At 37.4% G+C, this 24972-nt stretch overlaps 1 protein-coding gene across 2 annotated transcripts in view; it reads right to left on the reverse strand.

The window, feature by feature from the left end:
* The window catches only part of CEP83 (centrosomal protein 83), a 146817-nt gene that overhangs the window by 40472 nt on the left and 81373 nt on the right, over positions 1-24972 (reverse strand). Inside the window, exons 1-6 of one of the 2 annotated variants that reach the window (XM_070788949.1) lie at positions 23674-24242; positions 18058-18150; positions 15246-15377; positions 10154-10402; positions 6390-6521; positions 142-256 (exon numbers count right to left, since the gene is read on the reverse strand). In XM_070788949.1, the coding sequence (XP_070645050.1) occupies positions 142-256; positions 6390-6521; positions 10154-10402; positions 15246-15377; positions 18058-18087 (658 nt within the window). In that variant the 5' untranslated portion in view covers positions 18088-18150; positions 23674-24242. Of the gene's footprint in view, positions 1-141; positions 257-6389; positions 6522-10153; positions 10403-15245; positions 15378-18057; positions 18151-23673; positions 24243-24972 lie in introns of those variants that run through there. The other variant, XM_070788948.1, reaches the window with a different exon arrangement.

Genomic DNA, 24972 nt, shown 5'->3' on the forward strand with positions numbered 1-24972 from the left:
CACACAAACAATACATATGTGCTCTAAAATTAAAATTCAATTAAGCTTAAAATTGGAAATAAAAATTCAGTTTGATCTATTTTAGTAATCTGAATTTATATGTGACAGTAACAGTAAAAAGCATGGGAAATCATATATTACCATCCAGTTCACTTTGAATTTTATTCCTTTCTCTTTCTAGCTCACTCTTAGCTCTTGCTGCCTCCAGTTTGATGTCTGTTATTTCTAGTTTGTTTGAATGCTTAAGCTCCTTTACCTGTTGATAATCAGAAATTGAAATTACTATTGGTCATTTTCTTGCCACTAAGTGCTAACCCAAAAACATTAGGAGAAAGGAGGGAAACCTTTGGTAGCAGACTACAGAGTGAAGCAACTTCCAGGAGGGAAGATGCTTCAGTGCCTAGAACAGTAGTTGGCACTGAGGAAACAGTCTGCTTCTGAGAGAACTGAGTCGCTTCTTTAAATAGCTGGGTGGGGTCATCTGGCTTAATCTGGTCTTTAAAAGTTTAACTGCAAGTACCTAAAATCTAACAGTCAATGACTGAAACATCTTCAGGGAAGAAATATTGATGTCTTCTTCCAAAAAAGAGTGCTGGTAACAAGAAGGCATTTTAGGTTTAAGACACAGCATATAAAGTATTATAAAAGTAGAATATCAACAGTCTGCTCGGAAAACAACAACCAACTTGTTACAGATACAACATAAGAAGGTGTAAATCTGTGAGGGAATAAACCTATATGCCACACAAAAGGACTGTTTATCCTGTTAGCTGTTAAAGATGATATAAGCAACTGTATTTCAGAAAGTTAACTCGAAGTGTGTTGGATCAAGAAGCTGAAAAGAAATGAACCAATTATGAGGCAAAGGACTGACAAAGTGGACAAGAAAGAATCATCTACTGAATCCAGTGACTAAATTGTGTGTGCATGTGTGTGTGCGGTTGGTTAGTAGGTTAAATAAGTACAAAATGTATAAATCTAATTTAAACCTTTACTGCCAAAATCTGATTCTTTTAAAGACCCAAGGTCAATGTAACTAATATTTTCTATACAGTTAACCAACACAGCTTTTTCTCTGAGACATACCTTTTGAAAGCTGAATGATTATAGTTCATAAGTAGTATTGCTTTGTTTATTCAATAAATATTTCTTGAGTGCCTATTATGTGCCCAAGCACTGTCTGAGAAGCCTGGGGATACAGCAGCAAAGAAGAAAGTTTTGTCTCTCTAATCATCTGCACTACTCTCTAAGTTTCCATATCCCTGCCCTTTGGTGAGGTGTTTTCCAAAATTAGGTACAGTACTATATTGAGGATTTAACCATATAGACATAAAGGTTAGATAAGTCTGCATTCTCACATATTATACTATTGTATAAAACTATTAAATAAGAGGAGAAAAATCACAACTATAGAAAGGCAAATATGTAAAATATAAGACGGTGGTAATAGAAGCATAAAGGATAGGTTACTTGAGTGCAATAAAAGTCTATAAAAACTAGAGAAGGGAGTTTGAAATAAATCAGGAAGAGGTCCCAGAGCCAAAGAGGGCAAAGATGAGAAACAAGTATCTTACTGGAAAAGACTCCGTCTATGAAAGGTCTTGGAACTGTAACAGGGCTTCGTGCAAAATCTTCACTTTGAAAAGAAACAAATTAAGAAAGTACTGTGCTGCCTTTGTACTGCTAAGATCACACTAAGACATAACCCTCCAAATTAACCCACAGATTTGCAAATGGTACTACACAAAATGAATACCTTGTGCTGACATGAGATTTGCATTTTTAAATCTTCCTGAAGTTCTTTTCTATGAAAGCAAGTCTCAAAGAACAATATTTACAAAGCTCTAAATGCTTTCAGAGCAGCTAAAAAATTATATTCATTTTAAAATTCAAACTTGCTATAGATTGAGTTTTTATAATTTCATGATAGAATTCATAAATGCTTTAAAATTTAAATACAGCTATAATGTATGACAAATGTAATCATAACCTGCTATTATACACTAACTGCAGAAGGTTAAGAATGACATACAGTTCATTAGCAAACCACACTGTAGCTGCTTTATAGATGAGGTAGAAAATCAGAGCCATGTTATTTTGCAGAATCTTTCATTTCAATGAGAACTACAAAATATATAAAATTATTTTTAATTCATTCAGATTTACTGAAATGAGAAAATATTTTTCAATTAAATTTATAATCAATGAAACTAAATAAACAGTTCAGTCGCTCAGTCATGTCCGACTCTTTGCAACCCCATGAACCACAGCACGCCAGGCCTCCCTGTCCCATGAACTCCCGGAGTCCACCCAAACCCATGTCCATTGAGTCAGTGATGCTGTTAGGGGAAGCAGACTGATTGAAACCGCTCACCCTGGCCAGGCACCATAGTAACCATTTGCATGAGTTGTTTTATGACAGGAGATCCTGATAAGGAATAGGGAACTAAAAAGCCACCACCAACCGGAAGAGTTCGCGAAAGGTCGAAAGGAGACACCGAAAGGTCGAAAGGAGACACCGAAAGGTCGAAAGGAGACACCGCAGTCCGGCCACTTCCCAGAATCCCTCTCGCTAGCCTCCATCTTGGCTGAGCGATGCGTGCGCCACCAGGAAAGACTAAATGAGAGTGATTGGCCAAAGATCACCGAAAACTAATCCCATCACCATAAAACCCTGCGAGCCACGCGGGGCAGAGCTGTTTTCCTGGAGAGAAAACAGTAGTAGAGACCCTACTGCTCTCTACCCGGGTGCCCTTCCCAATAAAATCTCTTGCTTTGTCAGCACGTATCTCCTCGGAGAATTCTTTTCCGAGTGTTAGACAAGAGCCCAGTTTCAGGCCCTGGAAGGGATCCCCCTTCCTGCAACAATGCCATCCAGCCATCTCATCCTCTGTCATCCCCTTCTCCTCCTGCCCTCCATCTTTCCCAGTATCAGGGTCTTTTCAAATGAGTCAGCTCTTTGCATCAGGTGGCCAAAGTATTGGAATTTCAGTTTCAACATCAGACATGAAGTTATCCTCAGACTACTACTATTATTAAACTAGTGGTATATGCCCAAGCAACAGGCATTCAAATTTATCTAAGGACCCTGATGAGTTTGTTTTCCTTTAGTGCCATATTTCTAAAATCGTAAAATGACTGCACTTATACTAACAGTTAATTAACTTCCTAAAAGATATTAAAAGGAATTATTTTATTAAAAATGGAAAAACTTGTATGAATATTAATTACTGAGTTATGACAAATAAAAGTACTTTCTATGAGTAATATGAACCAAATCCCAAATGGGTATAATAGTTTCTTTCTGCCTCTAGATTCCTAGTTTTTAACTTTTGTACTCAAACACCAAAAACTCTAGGAAAACCAGGAATCTTTTCTTAAATAAAATGTACAAGTTAAAATGTCGCACATAATTTGAAAAGATTTACAGTCTTCTTAACTTCCCAGGGCCAAGCTACCCTGTTTGTTTTTTCCACAATGTGTTTTCCATGTAGATTCTAGTCTTTGTGAATTTGCTTTATGCTTCTGACACAAGAGAAGTATTAATATTCAGAGAATATTAGCTAGTATTAATAAAACTTTAAGAAGTATAACAAAGTAGCAAGAACAGGCATTTTATAAGGGTTCAGAATCTGTTAAATTACACAAACACACACAAGAAAACAATATGTGTAAGCAAGAAATTCAAATATAGTTGAAAAAATGTATTACTCAAGAAGCTCTTCAAGTAAATTCCAAAGAGACAGTATTCAAACTCTGATCTTTTTCAAAGGTCAGAGATGGAATGACCTTATTAACTTACATAATAAGGATAACTCTGTGGGATGACTTCCTTAAAACTATACATTTTATTGGAGTCCTAAAGCTCAAACACCTCAAGAGGTAACAGAAGAATTTATCTAACTGAATATAAAATATGTTTAAGGTCATTATTTTTAGGCCATCTTTGGTAATACTTTTTTTTTGGTAATACTTTTTAATCCAAGACATTGATAGTTACGTGACATAACTGTTCAAAACCTAACAAACATTTACAAATCTGAATAATTTAGACAAAAACACCCCAGGTGTTCCTTTGCATTGCAAGCAATCATTTGTGAGAACTACAAAATGTTGATGAAAATTTCAAGTTGCAAAGAAAACTGTGACAATGCTTAAAACATTATTTTAAAATTTATCCTTCCAACAAAATATTTTTATAATGCAAGATCTCAAATGAAAACTTGATTTGTCTAAAGTTGATGGGTGGTTTCTAATAGACCATTTATATGCAAAATAATGCAAATGTGCCTTTAACAAAACAGGCAACTCTTAGCAATGTATGTTAATAAACATACAGTCTGAAAGTGGAAAATATATGTATTTGCCACAGAAAAAACTGGGTAGACTATCTTCCAAGGATGGCATCTAATATATCTAATATTATGGCTTTGGCCTTTCAGACACAGAAATCCAATTTTGTCACTACACTTAAAGACAACTCTCAAGGTCAGAGAGAGATTACTAAAGTTTACAAAGTTCACACTACTGAAGTTTACAAAAAGTGATCTATAAAACCAGAAAGTCAGTTTATTAATCATGAAAAAAAAACTGTAATGGAAACTAGAATATTCTAACCCTGAAGGACCAGTGCATTCTCTCCCTGTACCAAAAATTTCAGAGAAAGCTGCTTAGGATAATGCAATCAGAACCAAAGGAATGGGAGGAATTGATTATTTCATAGCCACGACTTAAAACAGATTGAGGTATTCCTTTCCACAGTAAGAATAATCTCTTCACTGGGACCAGAATACTCACACTCTGCCAACTAAAACTCTCTCTTTCTTCTATCATAAACACTGTTTGACTCTGGACAAGGAATTTATGATGAATACATTACTTCTCTAGATAAGTACACATATTTCTACCAGACTATGGTAAGTTCCCTATGGTCTGGAAACTTTTTTTAAGATGATTTTACATTACTCTAATAGAAATATAACACATGATCTCATTGACAGAAATCAGTTTTATTTTCAAGTTCTTAGAGCTGCCCCAAGTACTACTAATATAGGTATATTCAGGTGATTATATATTAGTCTTATGCTAAGTGCTTTATATCTAAGTGCAGAATATCTCATTTAATCTCTGCCACACTCTATAAAGTATTAGTCTTCTTTCATAAAAGAAAATGCTAAAGTCTTCATAGAGAAAGTAAATTGCCCAAGATCACACAGCTAGTAAGGGGAAGAAATGTAATTTGAATGTCGGACTCCCCCCAGTGCTGATATTCACTACAGTATTCTATAAAGTACTTTCATCATTGGTATCCTACTTCTGGTTACTGGAGCCTGGAAAATCCCATGCACGGAGGAGCCTGGTAGGCTGCAGTCCATGGGGTCGCTAGGAGTCGGATACGATTGAGTGACTTCACTTTCACTTTTCACTTCCATGCATTGGAGAAGGAAATGGCAACCCACTCCAAGGTTCTTGCCTGGAGAATCCCAGGGACGGGGGAGCCTGGTGGCTGCTGTCTATGGGGTTGCACAGAGTCGGACACGACTAAAGTGACTTAGCATAGCATAGCATATATATACTGCCTTTGAGGGAGGAAAAAACATCTAAATTTCTGAGAATACTGTATATTAAAGATGCTCAAACCACTATATTCTTTAAAAAAATGCAGATAATGCTGCTGATTCAGTCACTTAACAAATATGAATTGAGTGTCTACTGTGTGCCAGCACTGTTCCAGGAGCTAAGATCTAACAGTAACAGAAGCAACATCCTGGTTCTCCTGGAGCTTATATTTGATTGAAGGAAAAGGGATATAAAAGACAAAAATAAACAAATTTATCACATGGCGTTAAGACATATAAAGGAAAATAAAGCAGATAAAAAAGACAGAGAGTAAGGTGGAGGAAGAGGGAAGATGGTATTTCACTAAGTGAAGAAACAAAAGTCCTCTCTGATAAGGCAACATCAGAAATAGGTGAGGAAGAAGCAATATACATATGTGAGGGAAGATCATGCAAGGTAGGCAAGCACAAAGGCCCTGAGGTAGAAGCCTGATCAAAGAAGAGTGAGAAGACCAGTGAGGCTAGAGCAAAGTGAACAGGAGGGAAAACGGACTATGAGGACTGGGGAAAGACTGCAGAGGCCAGATCACACAAAGCTCTGACAGGGGAGAGTGAAGAGACCAAGTCAGGAGGCTAATCTAAAAACTAGACTAGAATGGTCACAATAAAAGGCAGTTAGAACGGTCAAATTCGACATGTATTTAGAAGGTAGAATAAGACCAAAAAAGAGACTTCAACATAGAAAAGTAAGCTACTTAAACACAAAATTCCTTTGTCATTATACAGTCTCAAGCATTTTAAAGAATAAAGCAGATACTGAGGACAACTTACTTTACTGGCCAATGTATTTACTTCCCGTTCGGCTTTATGCAATTTACTAGTTAACGCAGTGTTTTGTTCATTGCTTGATTGTAGCTCTTTTTCCAAGCGTTCAGCCTGTAGTTTAGCTGACTGTTTTTCAGCCTTTTATTAAAACAAAATATTTTAAAATTTGCTAATTTTTCACAATTATATAAAAATAAGCACTAATTAAATAAATGTAATAATCATACTACCTCCAATTATCCAAAACCTCAACATTAACATATACAAAGTAACAAGTTTTATCAAAGCAATTAGAAGAATTCAAATGAAAGATCTGTTCCAGGAAATATGCAAGAAAGTTACCTAGACAACTTACTTTTCAACAGCCCCCACACCAAGCTAAAACCCATATACTTCTCTCAGAGAATGCGTACCTAAACACACATTTGATACCTATTTACTATTATTGTGAACATAATTCAAATAAGCATTCTGTGGGATTATAAGTACATAGAAGATATGAAAAAATGTATAACCAGGTAGACAGGAGGGCTCATTTGTGGTATTCTCCAAAGAAGACATACAGATGGCTAACAAACACATGAAAAGATGCTCAACATCACTCATTATCAGAGAAATGCAAATCAAAACCACTATGAGGTACCATTTCACGCCAGTCAGAATGGCTGCAATCCAAAAGTCTACAAGCAATAAATGCTGGAGAGGGTGTGGAGAAAAGGGAACCCTCTTACACTGTTGGTGGGAATGCAAACTAGTACAGCCACTATGGAGAACAGTGTGGAGATTCCTTAAAAAACTGGAAATAGAACTGCCTTATGATCCAGCAATCCCACTGCTGGGCATACACACTGAGGAAACCAGAAGGGAAAGAAACACGTGTACCCCAATGTTCATCGCAGCACTGTTTATAATAGCCAGAACATGGAAGCAACCTAGATGTCCATCAGCAGATGAATGGATAAGAAAGCTGTGGTACATATACACAATGGAGTATTACTCAGCCATTAAAAATAATACATTTGAATCAGTTCTGATGAGATGGATGAAACTGGAACCTATTATACAGAGTGAAGTAAGCCAGAAAGAAAAACACCAATACAGTATACTAACGCATATATATGGAATTTAGAAAGATGGTAACAATAACCCTGTGTACGAGACAGCAAAAGAGACACTGATGTTTAGAACAGTCTTATGGACTCTGTGGGAGAGGGAGAGGGTGGGGAGATTTGGGAGAATAGCATTGAAACATGTATAATATCATGTATGAAACGAGTCGCCAGTCCAGGTTCGATGCACGGTACTGGATGCTTGGGGCTGGTGCACTGGGACGACCCAGAGGGAGGGTAGGGGAGGGAGGAGGGAGGAGGGTTCAGGATGGGGAACGCGGGTATACCTGTGGCGGATTCATTTCGATATTTGGCAAAACTAATACAATATTGTAAAGTTTAAAAATAAAATAAAATTAAAAAAAAGTGAGAACTGAAAACCTAAAATCAATGGAGATTAAGGAAAAAAAAAAAAACCCCAAGAGATGAAAATTTTAAAATCCTCACTAATCTGGAGCTTAGTTCCTGACCTCATCACATAATAAAAATTCTTAATGAAGTTGTCAAGAAAATTCCTGGATGGTAATATTCATAGTACTCTTTAATTAGAAAGGGAAAAATAAATACTTTTTAAAAATATTTCTATTCAAAATAGCTAACATGAAAACATTTTGCAATTAAAGGATAAGCTTCAGTTCTATAACATCTCATTTCCTATATATCTTAAATATAAGCAGTACATTAAAAATAACTCAAAAACTTATTTTCCTCACATATAAAATGATACTCTCCAGGCACAATGAGAGCCAAAAAAAAACAAAAAACAAAAAACCCAACAGAGAAAGGCATGCTACTACCATTTACTTATTTTCATCTGACAAATAATAAAAACATAGGCTTTTTTGAAAACATCACAAATAAACTTCCCACCCTGTGTCATCATTCAACTTGTCCTAAAAATAATCACTAAACAACCTCAACACAAAGTTTCACACAGAGATCACATACCACACTCAAATCACAGTCATCCCACTTACTCTGTCACTGAGGAGATACGTTAAGGATGGAAGGATAGCAACATAAACACTTCATTCTGAACTGCCTCGTGTCTAAGGTCCAATGATACTGTCCAATGACAACTTTAGTTCAGGAATCCGCTAAATACTGCCAGGAGCTTCATCCGGAAAACAAAAAGGTGACTTCTACTCTTCAAAACATACTACTATACTTCTTTTACCAGCTGGCAGTCTGGAAAAAACTCGCTACTTCGGATTTGGATATCGGATTTTAAATAAAAACTACGTGCACACTAATTTCCCTCCAGTTCAAATCACTTCACAACTATTTTGAAACATTCTGAAAACAAAACATTTCAGATTGCTCAAAATAAATAAATTTTTAAAAACTATGAAACTAGTATATTGGCTTCATGTAAGACACTAAGCATTATCTAAATAAAATGATAAAGGGGTCCAGAATTTGCCACTGTGACATAAAAATTACTTTGAGCTGAAGTCTTCTGAGAATCAGAAGACACAGGAAAAACTTTTTCCTTGAACTCCTCTTATCTGTCTAAAAGCAGAGCCTCTAAAAAGAACTTAAGTGTTAGAATTCCCTTCCCCAAGGGTTTCATAACTAGGGAAGATCAATTTCTATCACAGGAGACACCACCACCAGGATAAGAAATCACCTACACAAACATCATCACAAAATTGTCACATCTCCCATTTGTTTTCCTAAGGGCCCATTTATCTTTCCTAAAAGTCATTTGTTTTCCTATAATTGTCCTTTCTCCCCATCTCTTTTCCTCATTAAAATGGTGCTGCTGCTGCTGCTAAGTCGCGTCAGTTGCGTCCGACTCTGTGCGACCCCATAGACGGCAGCCCACCAGGCTCCTCCATCCATGGGATTTTCCAGGCAAGAGTACTGCAGTGGCTTGCCTTCTCCATAAAATGGTGTATAAGCCCCAAATTACAATTGTCTCTGAGTCACATTTTTCTGTGAACTTCTGTTTATACACATGAATAAAAATCTGTCTTTTCTCTTGCTAATCTGTCTGTTGTCAGTTTAACTCACAATCCTCAAACACTGAACCTAAGAGGATAAAGTAAAAGTTTTTCCTTTCCAACAATGGAAACCAAGAACGTCATAGGAGAATACCTAAGAGTACCAATGTAGCTCTGACAGCTCTTTTCTTTCCCTAATGAACTTAGGAATACTTCAGTAAAGGCTTTATATGCATTAGCAGCCAAGCTGAATTTTGTTACTCTGGCATGAAGCTGTCATAAGACATAAACGCAGTATTTCTGTTGAAACAGGATTTATGATTTTAAGATCTTAAATCACAGCGTAAGGGAATAACTAGAAAGAAATTGCTCTTTCTGGTTTGAGATGATTTTAGTCTTCAGAAACTCAATTTTTAAAAAAAAATTTTTGAATATTCTACTCTGTGGCATTATAAGAGTTAAAACAGTTCAGCTAGGTGACATGACTCCCAAAGAATAAACAATCCCTTTGTAAATGTGGTAGCATAGCTATTGCTTCAATCAAGAGCTTTCTTCTTTACAGAAAGTATATCTACTCTTGGGATTCCACAAATGCGTCAGCATTAAAGTGGTGAGCACATATTTATGCTCTAAAAATCAAAGGTCTGTCAACTGCACTTCAAATAGAAAAAGAAAAAGGATGCCATAGTCTACCGGGAAGCAATTAAAATCTTACCTCCAGGGATCTGACTGTAGCCTGCATCTCAGCCAACTGCCGCACCTGAATTCTTTGGACATTTTCTGCCTGAGCACTAGAATTCTCTTTTTCAGCTCTTAATTCTGCTATTTCAGCTTCTAAACTTTTTAATTTCTGATGCAAATGGGCTTTTGCTCGAACAAGTTGCTCCATTCGGTTGCTCTCTCTTGTGGGATCAACACTGTGCAATTGGTTAAGGAGTTCTTTATCTTCCTCCAATCTTGCAATCTAATAATAATTTGAAAGAAAACATACAACCTTAAATTATCAAATTTTCAGTCATAAACATGCTTTACAAGTCAGCAAATTAAAATTTGAAATTGCACAATATGAAACAAAAAAGTTCAGGTGGTGAATGAAACAGGAAAGGAAAAAAAAAATCCTAAAATGTCACGTTCTTCATCCTGTACTTGGCATGACTGAAATGTGAGGGCAAGGATCCTGTCCTATTTTTCTCCCTCCATCTCCTCATGGTGTTTGGCACAGGGCTTCATCAGATGCTGGCTAAAGTTCAAAATTAAAAATAATACTACAGAATAATTTAAAATATGTCAAGTATTTTTAAAATTCATCAGAACATTATAGGGACTTATGCAAGATCAATATGCTCATTACTCCTAAGCTTTTCCTCATCTGACAGTAATTCTTCGGCTATATCTACACTAATAAAATCATCTAGTCCAAAGCAACTTAATTTATTAAAAAAAGCTGCTTGTCCATATTACTAACTACAAATGTGACTGATGAGAGTTTTAATGATAGCTAAGAGTTTATTAAAGCCCCAGTTGTAGTGATGGCCTAGTTCTTAATTCTCAGATGCAAGAAAGAACTGAAAATCACTACCCCAGGGTAATGACAAATCACCAGGGAACTTGTTGAACAGAAAGACCAATGGTTTTATTCATGCCAACCATTGCGACTGGATCCCAAGCACCTCAGCATCAGGAGATTTCAAGCTGCTTCTTAACCTCTAAGGCACTTCAGAGGTCTCTCACCTCCAGGAATGAGGGTCCAAGTAATCAGAGTAAAACTCATTCTTTCCCTTCGCTGATCTCTCCAACTCCCTATCCCCTACTAACAAAACTTTGTTGTTAACCATACCAGCTCCTCTTTTTATATATGGGGTTTCTTTAGATGATTTAACTCAAAAAAAAAAAAAAAAAATTCAGTTGTTTAAAAAAGAGAGAGAAAGAAAGTTAAAAACGACAGCTATAAACACCACCAGGGGTTGTTATAGCCAGGATGAGCTTAGAAGGCTCACTTTAAGCCAAAAGGACTTAAAGTAATGCTCTGCAGCCTGGGCCAAAAAGGCCCAAGAGACAACTGATTGCTCACATCGCTATAAATGAATCTAAGAAGTGCGATCAAGAAGCAACAGTTAGAACCTAACATGGAACAATGGCTGCTGCTGCTGCCGCTAAATCCCTCAGTCACGTCCGACTCTGTGTGACCCCACAGACGGCAGCCCACCAGGCTCCCCCGTCCCTGGGATTCTCCAGGCAAGAACACTGGAGTGGGTTGCCATTTCCTTCTCCAATGCATGCATGCATGCTAAGTCACTTGAGTCATGTACAACTCTGTCCGACCCCACAGACAGCAGCCCACCAGGCTCCTCTGTCCACAGGATTCTCCAGGCAAGAATACTGGAATGGGTTGCCATTTCCTTCTCCGTGGAACAATGGACTGGTTCCAAATTGGGAAAGGAATATATCAAGGCTGTATATTGTCACCCTGCTTATATGCAGAGTACATCATGAGAAATGCCCAGCTGGATAAAGCTCAAGCTGGAATCAAGATAGCTGGGAGAAATATCAATAACCTCAGATATGCAGATGACACCACCCTTATGGAAGAAAGAGAAGAGGAACTAAAGAGGCTTTTGATGAGGGTGAACAAGGAGAGTGAAAAAGCTGGTTTAAAAATCAACATTCGAAAAACGAAGATTGTGGCATCCAGTCCCCTCACTTTTGTCTATTATAATGTAGTTCAGAGTAATCTGAGAAGGGTGTAAGTTAGAGAATTTGGAATATTTTAAATAAAGGAAACACCTGGACCTAAAGCAGCGCTTCAGATAGAACTTTAGAACCCACCAGAACAAAAGTGTTCTGAGAGATTTCATGATGTCTACCAACGTGATTATGTACATGTCAGCGTAAGGACCCAAACAAGGAGGGCATGATCAGTTCTCCTGCTACCAGTGCTATAAGGAAAACAGCATGTGGTAACAGAGACCCAGAAAAGTTCTCCTTTTTGTCATAGAACTTTGGCTTCTCATGATCCCTACATAATCCAAGGTAGAGTACAGCCAGTTTGGGACACATGATGGAATAGCCTCAGAGAGCTGTCATTATGTATTCTATCAGTTTTTCATATGGTGCAATGTTCACTGCCCTCTCTCAAGATCTTAATACTTCTTCACTGGATTACTCTTTCACTCATTCAGCCTACATTACAATCACCTGAACCTAAAACTCTCTGTACTGCTCTTCATTACTATTTGCAGAATAATATAAAATCAGAGTCCTAATAAAATGAAAACACAGTAGTACCACTTCCAAATAAGAATGCATGCAACTTCAGAATTTCATTTGTATAAAACCCCAGACTTAATATGTGCTTACAGTCAAATGCACTAAGAAATTACGGCGTATCTTTTTTCATAAGATATCTTCTTCATGTAATTTTTAAAATTTAAAATATCACAAGGAAAATGTGAATTCCTAGCATGCTCCTCAGGAAAACACTAATAACAAAATTTTCCTCAAGTATTACCATATGAATCAAAACTTCTTTCATCTGTAGAAGTGAAAATGTACAACTATTGTGTGAGTCCTTAATTAATGCAAGAAAATCCAATTATTTTTAATACACCAAGATAATGTATTTTATACCAGTTAAAATTGTAAAATTGATAGATGGCAAGGGTAGGCCTTACTTTGAAGTTTTACTGCTGTTTTGCGATCCACATCATCTCACTAGTTTTTACTTTAATTGTATAGAGAAACTGGAGTGTAAAGATAAGTGATGGAATGAAAGCAGACACCAATTATCCACTAATTAATACTGCTCCTGCATAATCAACTGGGAAGTAGAAAGGAGAGAACTTCGGCCTTATTAGAAAGTTTTACTTTTCCAGACTTTACTAATCATGGCATACAGCTAGCCATTTATCTCCAGATTTCTAAGAACGTCATAAGACATTCCAATTAGAAAATTAATGATGCCACTGGCATCTTAAAATTTTTAATGATTATCATTTGGCCTTTCATGGATGAAAAATAGAATAGCCATCAGATTTCAGATGCACGTTTCATTCTTTAAAAGAAAAAAAAAAAGGATAAAACTAAGAGAGCACAAATAATCATTACCAGATAAACATCAACCAACATTAGATTTTAAAAGCAAAGTATAAAATAAGGCACCATTATCTTTAATCTCAGTAGTTACTCTTCAACATACTAAATCTACATTTTAAATTTGAAATTTTTATCATTCCTTTTCCCAGAGGAAAAATTTTATATGTAGTTCCCTTAAATCTATCATTATTATAGATTCAAAATCTTATATAATAGAAATCAACTCATTTCTCTACAACATTACAGTGGTAGATGGCCCCTAATTAACATGGCAACCTCGAATCATTAGTAATTTCAAATTTAAAACTCTGGGCTGGGAGTTGGGGTACCAGAGTTCACTTAACTTGGCTAATGAGTTTCTGTGAAACTCTGGGCAAGTCCCTTATCTTGTGCTTCAGTGTTTCCATTTAAAATGGACAAAATAAGACACTCCTGCCCCATTTCACTGACCATAATAGAAGTGAGATCAAATGTTTAAAAAAAAAAAAGGCCACAAATAATTTTTTAATGAAAAAGACTTATAATTATTTTTAGTTTTTTCAGTACCAAATTCTTAATGGACTCAAATGATCTGAGGTTCATTCAACTTCTTACATTTCAAATAATCATGGAGCAATTTACTCACTGATAAAAAGAAATCAGTTTGATCTAACTAGTAAATGTTAAAGGAAGGAGAGTATATTTTAGCTCTTTATTCCAATTAAAGACAATGCAATAAACATATGATGAAGATGTGTTTGTACACAGAACACTCCCCGTAACTACAGACAGCATTTTTTTTTTTTTTTTTATAAATTCAACTAGCATTAGATTTCTTATTTGAATCAAAGTGTGTTAGTTGCTCAGTTGTGTCCTGCTCTTTGTGACCCCACGGACTGTAGCCTGCCAGGCTCCTCTGTCCATGGAATTCTCCAGGCAAGACTACTGGTGTGGGTTGTCATTTCCTTCTCCAGGGGATCTTCCCTACGCAGGGTTTGAACCTGGGTCTCCTGCATTGCAGGCCAGTTCTTTCCCATCTGAGCCAGCAGGGAACATAGCAATAACATAGCATAACAGAAAACTGTTATTTATCTTTCCATCCTGAAAAATCACCTAAAAATAACATGAGGAATAAGAAACACAAATTTCATTTTTGGAAAATTTAGGAGACAAACCACAAAATGAGCACAGAGGCCGCCTAATTCAACAGACACAGAATACGGCTGTAGACTACAGGCATTGTTACGGTTGTAGATGTCAGGAAGAACACAGTGATGGTGAGGGGCACAATGTTCAGGGTGATGGGCACTCCCTAAGGTATAAACTCCTTAATTTTTATCAGTGGAAATAAGGCACACGGGCTGACAGCCAGAGCTCTCCTGAATTTGATTTGATTTTAATAAGTAGAGGGGGATCTAGTAGTATCTAGTATCTAACCAAGCAATCATACAGATAAACTGTATTTGCAAAGAGAAGTCTGTCTCTGTGGCTATGCATCTTCATTAACTGGGGCAAAAGGAAAGAGGGAAAGAAGAAAAATTAACATCAAAAAAGAACATTCACAAGAAAAATGCTGCTATAGAGCAGATGAAAATGACAAATATTAGCCATATAATTATTAGCCAATAAAACAATTATGCAATCAGCTCTAAGTTGGGATTCACAAAAAATATATAATCATAAAATTTTATTCATTAGTAGCATAATGACTAAACCAGTAATAATCAGTCACTCACCTCTGATTTGTGTTTTATTTTTTCTTCTTCTAAAATACGTGCAAATTCTTCTTTCTGGTGTTCAAATTCTGATTTGAGAAATGTATGTTCATAGCGAAGCTTATTATATTCAGCTCTATACTTTTCCACTTCCTAAATTTAAAGATTGTAATTTATCACAAATTTGAAAATGAAATTTATAGTTACTTCAAAAATCACTTTTGCAAAAAATTTAAACTGTTTTATACTGAAAGCCATTCTAAAAGTAAAAAATAAGCTTAACAGAAGTATAAACAAAATTTGGAAAAGTCCTCATGACAAGAATGCTACAAACAGAATTAGCACACTCCTGAAAAGGTATTAATAAAGCAAATTATCATTAATCTCATTTCCTCATTGATTCTCATAATAGAAATGTGTAGCATGTCAGAAGTTTTGACTTCTTGGCTTAATAAAATAATATTTAAGAATGTAGCACACCTTTCAAAATAGATTTTAAAAATTAATTCTATGAGAGAGTAGCACTGAAATATTTACACTACCATGTGTAAAATAGCTACCTAGTGTGAAGCTGCTATACACCACAGGGAGCTCAGCTCAGTGCTCTGTGATAACCTAAAGAGGTGGAATGGGGGGTGGGGGTGGAAGGGAGGCTCAAAAAGGAGGGTATATACATACAGTTGATTCACACTGCAGTACAGTCAATATTGTTAAGCAATTACATTCAAATTTTAAAAAATAATAATAATAACTAATTCTATAACATAAAATACCATCTTAAAAGTCAGAAAGGATGAATTCTAAGTATATAAATGGTTATCTGAATGCTTAGCATAATAACCTAAGGTTCAATCAAACGTTATAATGAAAGTCCAAGTCAACACACCAGTCTGAAGTATAACTTCAACCCTCCTGACTAACCAACAACACATGCAATACCTATGATCCAATTCTGCTCCCTAACACTAAAAAGTTGATAGCATTCTGAATCTCAATAAAAACTTAGGCAAAAGAGCAAGAAGGAGGAGACACTATTTCAACATGTATCAAGAAATTAATAAGGAATTAATAAGGGAAGCATGCCTCCTAAAATACTCAGCTCACTGTAAATCTTCAGTTGAAAGATTTCTAAGCCAGTTTATTGACCAAGAAAATGGGTTTCATGATTTTATTATGGACATATTTTGGTTAAAAAAAAAAATCCTTTCACTTAACTTGATCATCTAACTCAGGTTTAAGTGATTTTGTTATATCCCAAAATTAAATCTACTCAGTTCAGTTCAGTCTCTCAGTTGTATCCGACTCTTTGCAACCCCATGGACTGCAGCACGAAAGGCGTCCCTGTCCATCACCAACTCCCAGAGTTTACTCAAACTCATGTCCATTGAGTCAGTGATGCCATCCAACCACCTCATCCTCTGTCGGCACCTTCTCCTCCTGCCTTCAATCTTTCCCAGCATTAGGGTCTTTTCATATGAGTCAGTTCTTTGTATCAGGAGTCCAAAGTATAGGGAGTTTCAGTTTCAACATCAGTCCCTCCAATGAATATTCAGGACTGATTTCCTTTAGGATGGACTGGTTGGATCTCCTTGCAGTCCAAGAGACTCTCAAGAGTCTTCTCCAACACCACAGTTCAAAAGCATCAGTTCTTTGGCACTCTTTCTTTATAGTCCAACTATCATATCCATACGTAACTATTGGAAAAACCATAGCCTCAACTAGATGGACCTCTGTTGGCAAAGTAATGTCTCTGCTTTTTAATATGCTGTCTAGGTTGGTCATAACTTTTCTTCCAAGGAGTAAGCGTCTTTTAATCTCATGGCTGCAGTCACCATCTGCAGTGATTTGGAGCCCCCAAAATAGTTTACTACCACTGAACTGTAATGCTTTGGTTACCAACAAGGATGATATCCAAAAAAAGACTTTATCAAGCCAGAAAATCATTAGGAAAAGAGGATTCCACAACTATTTTGTTCAATGGCAACAGCACTAGACTACAACTTTCCAAAAGGGTCCATTGTGAAGGGGACAATATTCATTTGCATGTAAAAGGTTCAGTATATTTATTAAATAATGCAATATATAGAATGTCGAGCATAGTACCTAATATAGTCAGTATTTTTCATCTTTTCCTGTTCCTTTACCAAACAATTAGTCAAATTATACTAACATTGCATATGAGGAGACATCTCAATTTGAAGAAAAACTAATAAATTTTCACTTTTCTGAGGTTGCTTGAATTTCATTCTTTCATTCAACAAATATTAATTGAGCACCTGCTGTATGCTAAGAGTTTCAGGAATTCGGACTATAACAGTCAACCAAAACAAATAAAGGTTCCTCTTCTCATGCAACTTACATTCTAGCAGTTGTAAAGAGAAAAAATTTAAAACAAATAAATATATAGCATATTTAGAAGATTATAAAATTAGAGAAAAATTAAAAGTAGAGCAGGGTAAATGGGCATCCAAAAATCTAAAGAGTGATAGGAAAGGCAGGCTGCAATATTAAATGGAGGCAGTAGGTCAAAGTAGGCCTCACTGGGAAGGTGATATTTCAGCTGCCTTGAAGATGAGAAAGTTAACCAAGAGACATACGGCAGGAGTAACAGCTACGGCAAAGTCTCGAACTGCACCACTTCTAGAGTAACAAAGAAACACCAACAAGGTTAATGTGGAGGGAGGAACAGGATCTTATCCTGTGCAGTCTTGAAGGGCACTATAAGGACTGTGAGTAAGAATGGAAGCCACTGCAGGGCTTTTGAGTAGGAAAATGATGCTTTTCTCATCAAGCCTTTCACAGTCTAATGAAAATATAAATACAAATTACTTACTTCATCTAGATTCTTAAAACGTTCTCTCATTGGAGTTTCCAGCTCTTGTTGTATTTGGGCTCGTAACAATTCCAACTTTTGTGGAGTTAATACCTAATACATAGAGAAATAAAAACAATTCTAAATACAAAATCACAAATATTAAATTCGGGAATTAGACAAATTTTGAAGCCTCTCTCCTAATCCTAACAGTGAAATTCAACTAACAGAAATGCTGCAATATACTTAACTTCACAGTAATCATTATATAAGCAGAACCATCACTTGAAACAACAAAACTCAATTTCAAGCTCTCAGAGATTAACAGACTAACACACAGAGTCAAACTTCATAAAGATTACACAAATTTACCAGGAAGTATGTCTCTCCCCATAATTAGTTCAAAATCTCAAGTGAAAAATAATTTACACATATAAATACCTCAAAACAGGCAATACAGGTTTACCAGACAAGTAAAGATGAACAAAAAAGATATTTAGTATAGAAAAAATGGCACATCAAAGGAATGGGAAAACTAAACCTTAGGTAGAACACAAAACCAAAGAATGGATAAAATATTAACAAAATCCCATTAAATGAGGTAAAGACAATCACTGATTATTATTGCTACTATTCGGAAAAACTATGTTGGCAGCTAAGATTATCATGTTGGATACAGTGGCCAAATCTTTTTCAAGAGCAAGCAAAATAAATTATAATAATCTGGTATACCACAGGACATCCTGCAGACTTATTTTCAATCAGATAAAGCTGACATTTACTGTTTCAGCAAAATTAATTTAGGCTCCTCCCTTTTATACTCTTACAGAACTCATATTTCAGTAAGTAAGTATATATGCAAACTTCTTAAAAGAGCACGGTCTTTGGTCACCATGTGCTCCTGAAAACTCACTACTGCCCAGAGCACAGGAAACAATTATTTCTTGAATGGATTAATGAATATCGGTGGTGAAAAAAAACAAAACCTAGTTTGTATTTACATTAATCTCTGAAAACTAAGACTAATGTTCACTGATTTATTCATCAATACTCCAAATATTTCAAAAACTTTACTGAATGAATCCCTACTACATATAAAGCATCATATAACACACTATAATCCACATAACATACTGTTTTAAAATTCCTTAACAAGCATTAATTTTAATTGCCACAACAATCCAGGATATATTGAGTAGCTACATTATCATATCCCTTTTTATCAAAACACACAGAGTCAAACTTCATAAAGATTACAAAAACTCCAGAAAGTATATCTCTCCCCCCAAAAAGCTCAAATCTCAAGGGAAAAATAATTTATACATACAAATACCTAAAAATAGGCAATATAGTTTTAATGGACAGGTAAAGACAAATGAAAAACATATTTAGTATAGAAAGAATAGCATATCAAAGGAATGGGAAAACTAAAACTTAGGCAGAACACAAAATCAAAGAATGGATAAAATATTAGATTCCCTGGGGAGAAAAATGATCCTCAAAGGTGGCCTAAAGGCATTTTAGGTAGAACCACACTAAGCACTACAGGAAATTCAGAATCCTGGGACCCTGCGTCAATACTGGTAGTAATCTCCAGACTTTGTAAGAACCAAGACCATGCTGAAACGTTCTGTTAAACACCGCCCAGGTGAGGTGCATCCCGGCTGGAAACAAAAGGGAAAGGGTAGCCAGAGAGTAGAAGATTCCTGAATACCAAGTTCATACTCTTATAACTTAGTATTTATTTAAAATTTTTTCTTTTTACTTAAAATGAATAAACATAATTACATAAATAAAAGAATTCAAACAAAATAGGAAAAATCTGTATTTTTCTCACTTCAGTCATCTAGCTTCCCTCTTAGAAAGCAACCAGTGTCAGTAACTTCCGTAGGCTTCTTCAGGCAGTCTATAGATGCATAAGCACATGTACTACTTTGCACCTTCTTTATTCATTGAAGGTTTTTGAGCTTAAGATTGGCATCACCATATGTACGTTTTAGGAAGAAGCAACATGGATCAAAAGTGCTGGTAGGAGAAAACTGGTGGCTATAGGAAGGAGAAGCAGTGAATGGGGCTAGAGAAACCAAAGAGAAAGTTCCTGTTACAATATGGTTTATGATGTCAAAAGACTAATTGAGTCCAAAGTGCAAGGGAATTGTTTCAGTTAGTTCAGTCACTCAGTCGTGTCAGACTCTATGTGACCCAATGGACTGCAGCATGCCAGGCCTCCCTGTTCATCATCAAATCCAGGAGTTTGCTCAAACTCATCCACTGAATCGGTGATGCCATCCAATCAACTTATCCTCTGTTGTCCCCTTCTCCTCCTGCCTTCAACCTTTCCCAGCATCAAGGACTTTTCCAATGAGTCAGTTCTTTGCATCTTTGGCCAAAGTATTGGAGTTTCAGCTTCAGCATAAGTCTTTCCAATGAATATTCAGGACTGATTTCCTTTAGGATGGACTGGTTGGACCTCCTTGAAATCCAAGTGACTCTCAAGAGTGTTCTCCAACACCAGAGTTCAAAAGCATCAATTCTTTGGCGCTCAGCTTTCTTTATAGTCCAACTCTCATACCCATACATGACTACTGGAAAAACCACAGTTTTGACTAGATGGACCTTTGCTGTCAAAGTGATGTCTCTGCTTTATAATATGCTGCTCAGGTTGGTCATAACTTTTCTTCCAAGGAGCAAGCACCTTTTTAAATTTCATGGCTGCAGTCACCATCTGCAGTGATTGTGGAGCCCAAGAAAATAAAGTTTCTCACTGTGTCCGCATCTATTTGCCATGAAGTGATGGAACCAGATGCCACGATCTTCGTTTTCTGAATTTTGAGTTTTAAGGCAACTCTTTCACTCTCCTCTTTCACTTTCATCAAGAGGCTCTTTAGTTCTTCTTTGCTTTCTGCCATAAGGGTAGTGTCATTTGCATATCTGAGATAACTGATATTTCTCCCAGAAATCTTGATTCCAGCTTGTGCTTCATCCAGTCCAGTGTTTCTCATGATGTACTCTGCATATAAGTTAAATAAGCAGGGCCACAATATACAGCCTTGACTCCTTTCACGATTTGGAACCAGTCTGTTATTCCATGTCCACTTCTAACTGTTGCTTCTTGACCTGCATACAGATTTCACAAGAGGCAGGTCAGGTGGTCTGGTATTCCCAACTCTTGAAGAATTTTCCACAGTTTATTGTGATCCACACAGTCAAAGGCTTTGGCATAGTCAATAAAGCAGAAGTAGATGTTTTTCTGGAACTCTCTTGCTCTCAATGATCCAACGGATGCTGGCAATTTGATCTCTGGTTCCTCTGCCTTTTCTAAATCCAGCTTGAACATCTGAAAGTTCACGGTTCACGTATTGCTGAAGCCTGGCTTGGAGAATTTTGAGCATTACTTAACTAGTGTGTGAGATGAGTGCAGCTGTGCAGTAGTTCGAGCATTCTTTGGCATTGCCTTTCTTTGGGATTGGAATGAAAACTGATCTTTTCCAGTCCTGTGGCCACTCCTGAGTTTTCCAAATTTGCTGCCATATTGAGTGCAGCACTTTCACAGCATCATCTTTTAGCATTTCAAATAGCTCAACTGAAATTCCATCACCTCCACTAGCTTTGTTCACAGTGATGCTTCCTAAGGCCTGCTTCACTTCACATTCCAGGATGTCTGGCTCTAAGTGAGTGATCACACCATCGTGGTGATCTGGCTCATGAAGGTCTTTTTTGTACAGTTCTTCTGTGTATTCTTGCCACCTCTTCTTAATATCTTTTGCTTCTGTTAGATCCATAGCACTTCTGTCCTTTATTGTGGCCATCTTTGCCTAAAATGTTCCCTTGGTATCTCTAATTGTCTTGAGAGATCTCTAATCTTTCCCCTGCTTTTGTTTTCTTCTATTTCTTTGCATTGGTCACTGAGGAAGGCTTTCTTCTCTCTCCTTGCTATTCCTTGGGACTCTGCATTCAAATGGATATATCTTTCCTTTTCTCCTTTGCCTTTCGCTTCTTTTCTTTTCACAGCTATTTGTAAGGCCTCCTCAGACAACCATTTTGTCTTTTTGCATTTCTTTTTCTTGGGAATGGTCTTGATCCCTGTCTCCTGTACAGTGTCACGAACCTCCGTCCATAGTTCTCAGGCCCTCTGTCTATCAGATCTAATGCCTTGAATCTATTTGTCACTTCCACTGTATAATAGTAAGGGATCTGATTTAGGTCATACCCAAATGGTCTTTCCCTATGTTCTTCAATTTAAGTCTGAATTTAGCAATAGGGAGTTCCTGATCTGAGCCACAGTCAGCTCCCGGTCTTGTTTTTGCTGACTGTATAGAGCTTCTCCACTTTGGCTGCGAAGAATATAATCAATCTGATTTCGGTATTGACCATCTGGTGATGTCCATGTGTAGAGTCTTCTCTTGTGTTGTTGGAAATTAGCCTTTGCCCTGCTTCATTCTGTACCCCAAGGCCAAATTTGCCTGTTACTCCAGGTATCTCTTGACTTCCTACTTTTACATTCCAGTCCCCTATAATGAAAAGGACATCTTTTGGGGGGTATTAGTTGTAGAATGTCTTGTAGGTCTTCACAGAACCATTCAACTTCAGCTTCTTCAGCATTACTGATCTGGGGCACAGATTTGGATTACTGTGATACTGAATGGTTTGCCTTGGAAACGGACAGAGATCATTCTGTCATTTTTGAGGCTGCATCCAAGTACTGCATTTTGGACTCTTTTGTTGACTATGATGACTACTCCATTTCTTCTAAGGGATTCTTGCCCACAGTCATAGATATAATGGTCATCTGAGTTAAATCCACCCGTTCCAGTCCATTTTAGTTCACTGAGTCCTAAAATGTCGACCTTTACTCTTGCCATCTCCTGTTTGACCACTTCCAATTTGCCTTGATTCATGGACCTAACATTCCAGGTTCCTATGCAATATTGCCCTTTACAGGAGTGGAGCTTGCTTCCATCACCAGTCACATCCACAACTGGGTGTTGTTTTTGCCTTGACTCTATCTCTTCATTCTTTCTGGAGTTATTTCTCCACTGATCTCCAGTAGCATATTGAACACCTATTGACCTGGGGGTTCATCTTTCAGTGTCCTATCTTCTTGCCTTTTCAAACTGTTCATGGGGTTCTTAAGGCAAGAATACTGAAGTGGTTTGCCATTCCCTTCTTCAGTGGACCACATTTTGTCAGAACTCCCCACCATGTCCTGTCCGTCTTGGATGGGAGGCCCTAAACAGCATGGCTCATAGTTTCATTGAGTTAGACAAGGCTGTGGTCCATGTGATCAGATTGGTTAGTTTTCTGTGGTTGTGGTTTTCAGTCTGTCTGCCCTCTGATGGAGAAGGATAAGAGGCTTATGGAAGCTTCCTGATGGGAGAGACTGACTGAGGGGGAAACTGGGTCTTATTCTGATAGGCGGGGCCATGCTCAGTATATCTTTAATCCAATTTTCTATTGATGGGTGGAACTGTGTTCTCTCCCTGTTATTTATCTGGGGCCAAACTATGGTGGAGGTAATGAAGATAATGTCGACCTCCTTCAAAAGGTCCCATGCATGCACTGCTACACTCAGTGCCCCCAACCCTGTAGCAGGCTGCTGCCAACCCACGCCTCTGCCAGAGACTCCTGGACACTCACAGGTAAGTCTGGGTCAGTCTCTTGTGGGGTCACTGCTCCTTTCTCCTGGGTCCTGGTGCACACAAGGTTCTGTTTGTGCCCTCCAAGAGTTTCGCAATCCTGTGTAAGTTCTGGAGGCTCTATGGTGGGGTTAATGGCGACCTCCTTCAAGGGCGCTTACGCCATACCAAGGTCTGCTGCACCCAGAGACCCTGCCCCTGCAGCAGTCCACTGCTGACCTGGACCTCTGCAGGAGACACTCAAACACAGTTCTGTCTCAGTCTCTGTGGAGTCTCTGGGTCCTGGGGTCTGTTTGAGCCCTCTGAACATCTCTGGCAGGTATGAGGTTTGTTTCTAAATGCAATTTCGCCCCTCCTAACATCTTGCTGTCGGAGAAGGCAACGGCAACCCACTCCAGTACTCTTGCCTGGAAAATCCCATGGACGGAGAAGTCTGATAGGCTGCAGTTCATGGGGTCGCGAAGAGTTGGGCATGACTGAGCGACTTCACTTTCGCTTTACACTTTCATGCATTGGAGAAGGAAATGGCAACCCACTCCAGTATTCTTGCCTGGAGAATCCCAGGGACAGAGGAGCCTAGTGGGCTGCCGTCTATAGGGTTGCACAGAGTTGGACACAACTGAAGCGACTTAGCAGCAGAAGCAGCAGCAACATCTTGCTGTACGGCTGGGCAAAAAGGTCATTCAGGTTTTTCTGTAAGCTGTAACAGAAAAATTCAAATGAACTTTTTGGCCAGCCCCATAATTTAAAAAGAATATGTAAATTTTATTTGGAACCTTTTTCAAACAAACCAACGTTAAAAACAACAAGAAAGCAAAACTGTGAGAATATTAGGAATATCTTAAAGAAAACATAACATTAAAAGGTTCTAAGAAATAAGTACTTTTAGGTATGGAAACAGTATTGTGGCTACTCCTCTGAGGAACTGCTCAGGTATATAATAGAGATAATGTACTAACATATCTAGGGTTGAGATGATATGATTAGGTTCAAAATAATTCAGGGGGTTTGAGAGAGAGAGGAAAAATGTTAGAAGATAAGACAACACTGGCTCCGAGAGGGTAATTACAGATGCTTACATCTGTTATTGGTGATGGGTACATGGGGATGCATCATCCCACTCTCTATATTTTTGTAGTTGCTTCAGATTTCTATAATTAAAAGTTAATTAAAATGAAAGTCCTTTCACTTCCAGCAGATGGAATAGAGACCAACTTTACTCCCTTGTCTGAAACAAATAAAAGACTGAACAAAAATCAAACAATGGTTTTCAAGATGCTGGACATGACGAAGCAACAAA

The sequence above is a fragment of the Bos indicus genome, chromosome 5 (genome assembly GCF_029378745.1).
Source record: "Bos indicus isolate NIAB-ARS_2022 breed Sahiwal x Tharparkar chromosome 5, NIAB-ARS_B.indTharparkar_mat_pri_1.0, whole genome shotgun sequence".
Taxonomy (NCBI): Eukaryota; Metazoa; Chordata; class Mammalia; order Artiodactyla; family Bovidae; genus Bos; species Bos indicus.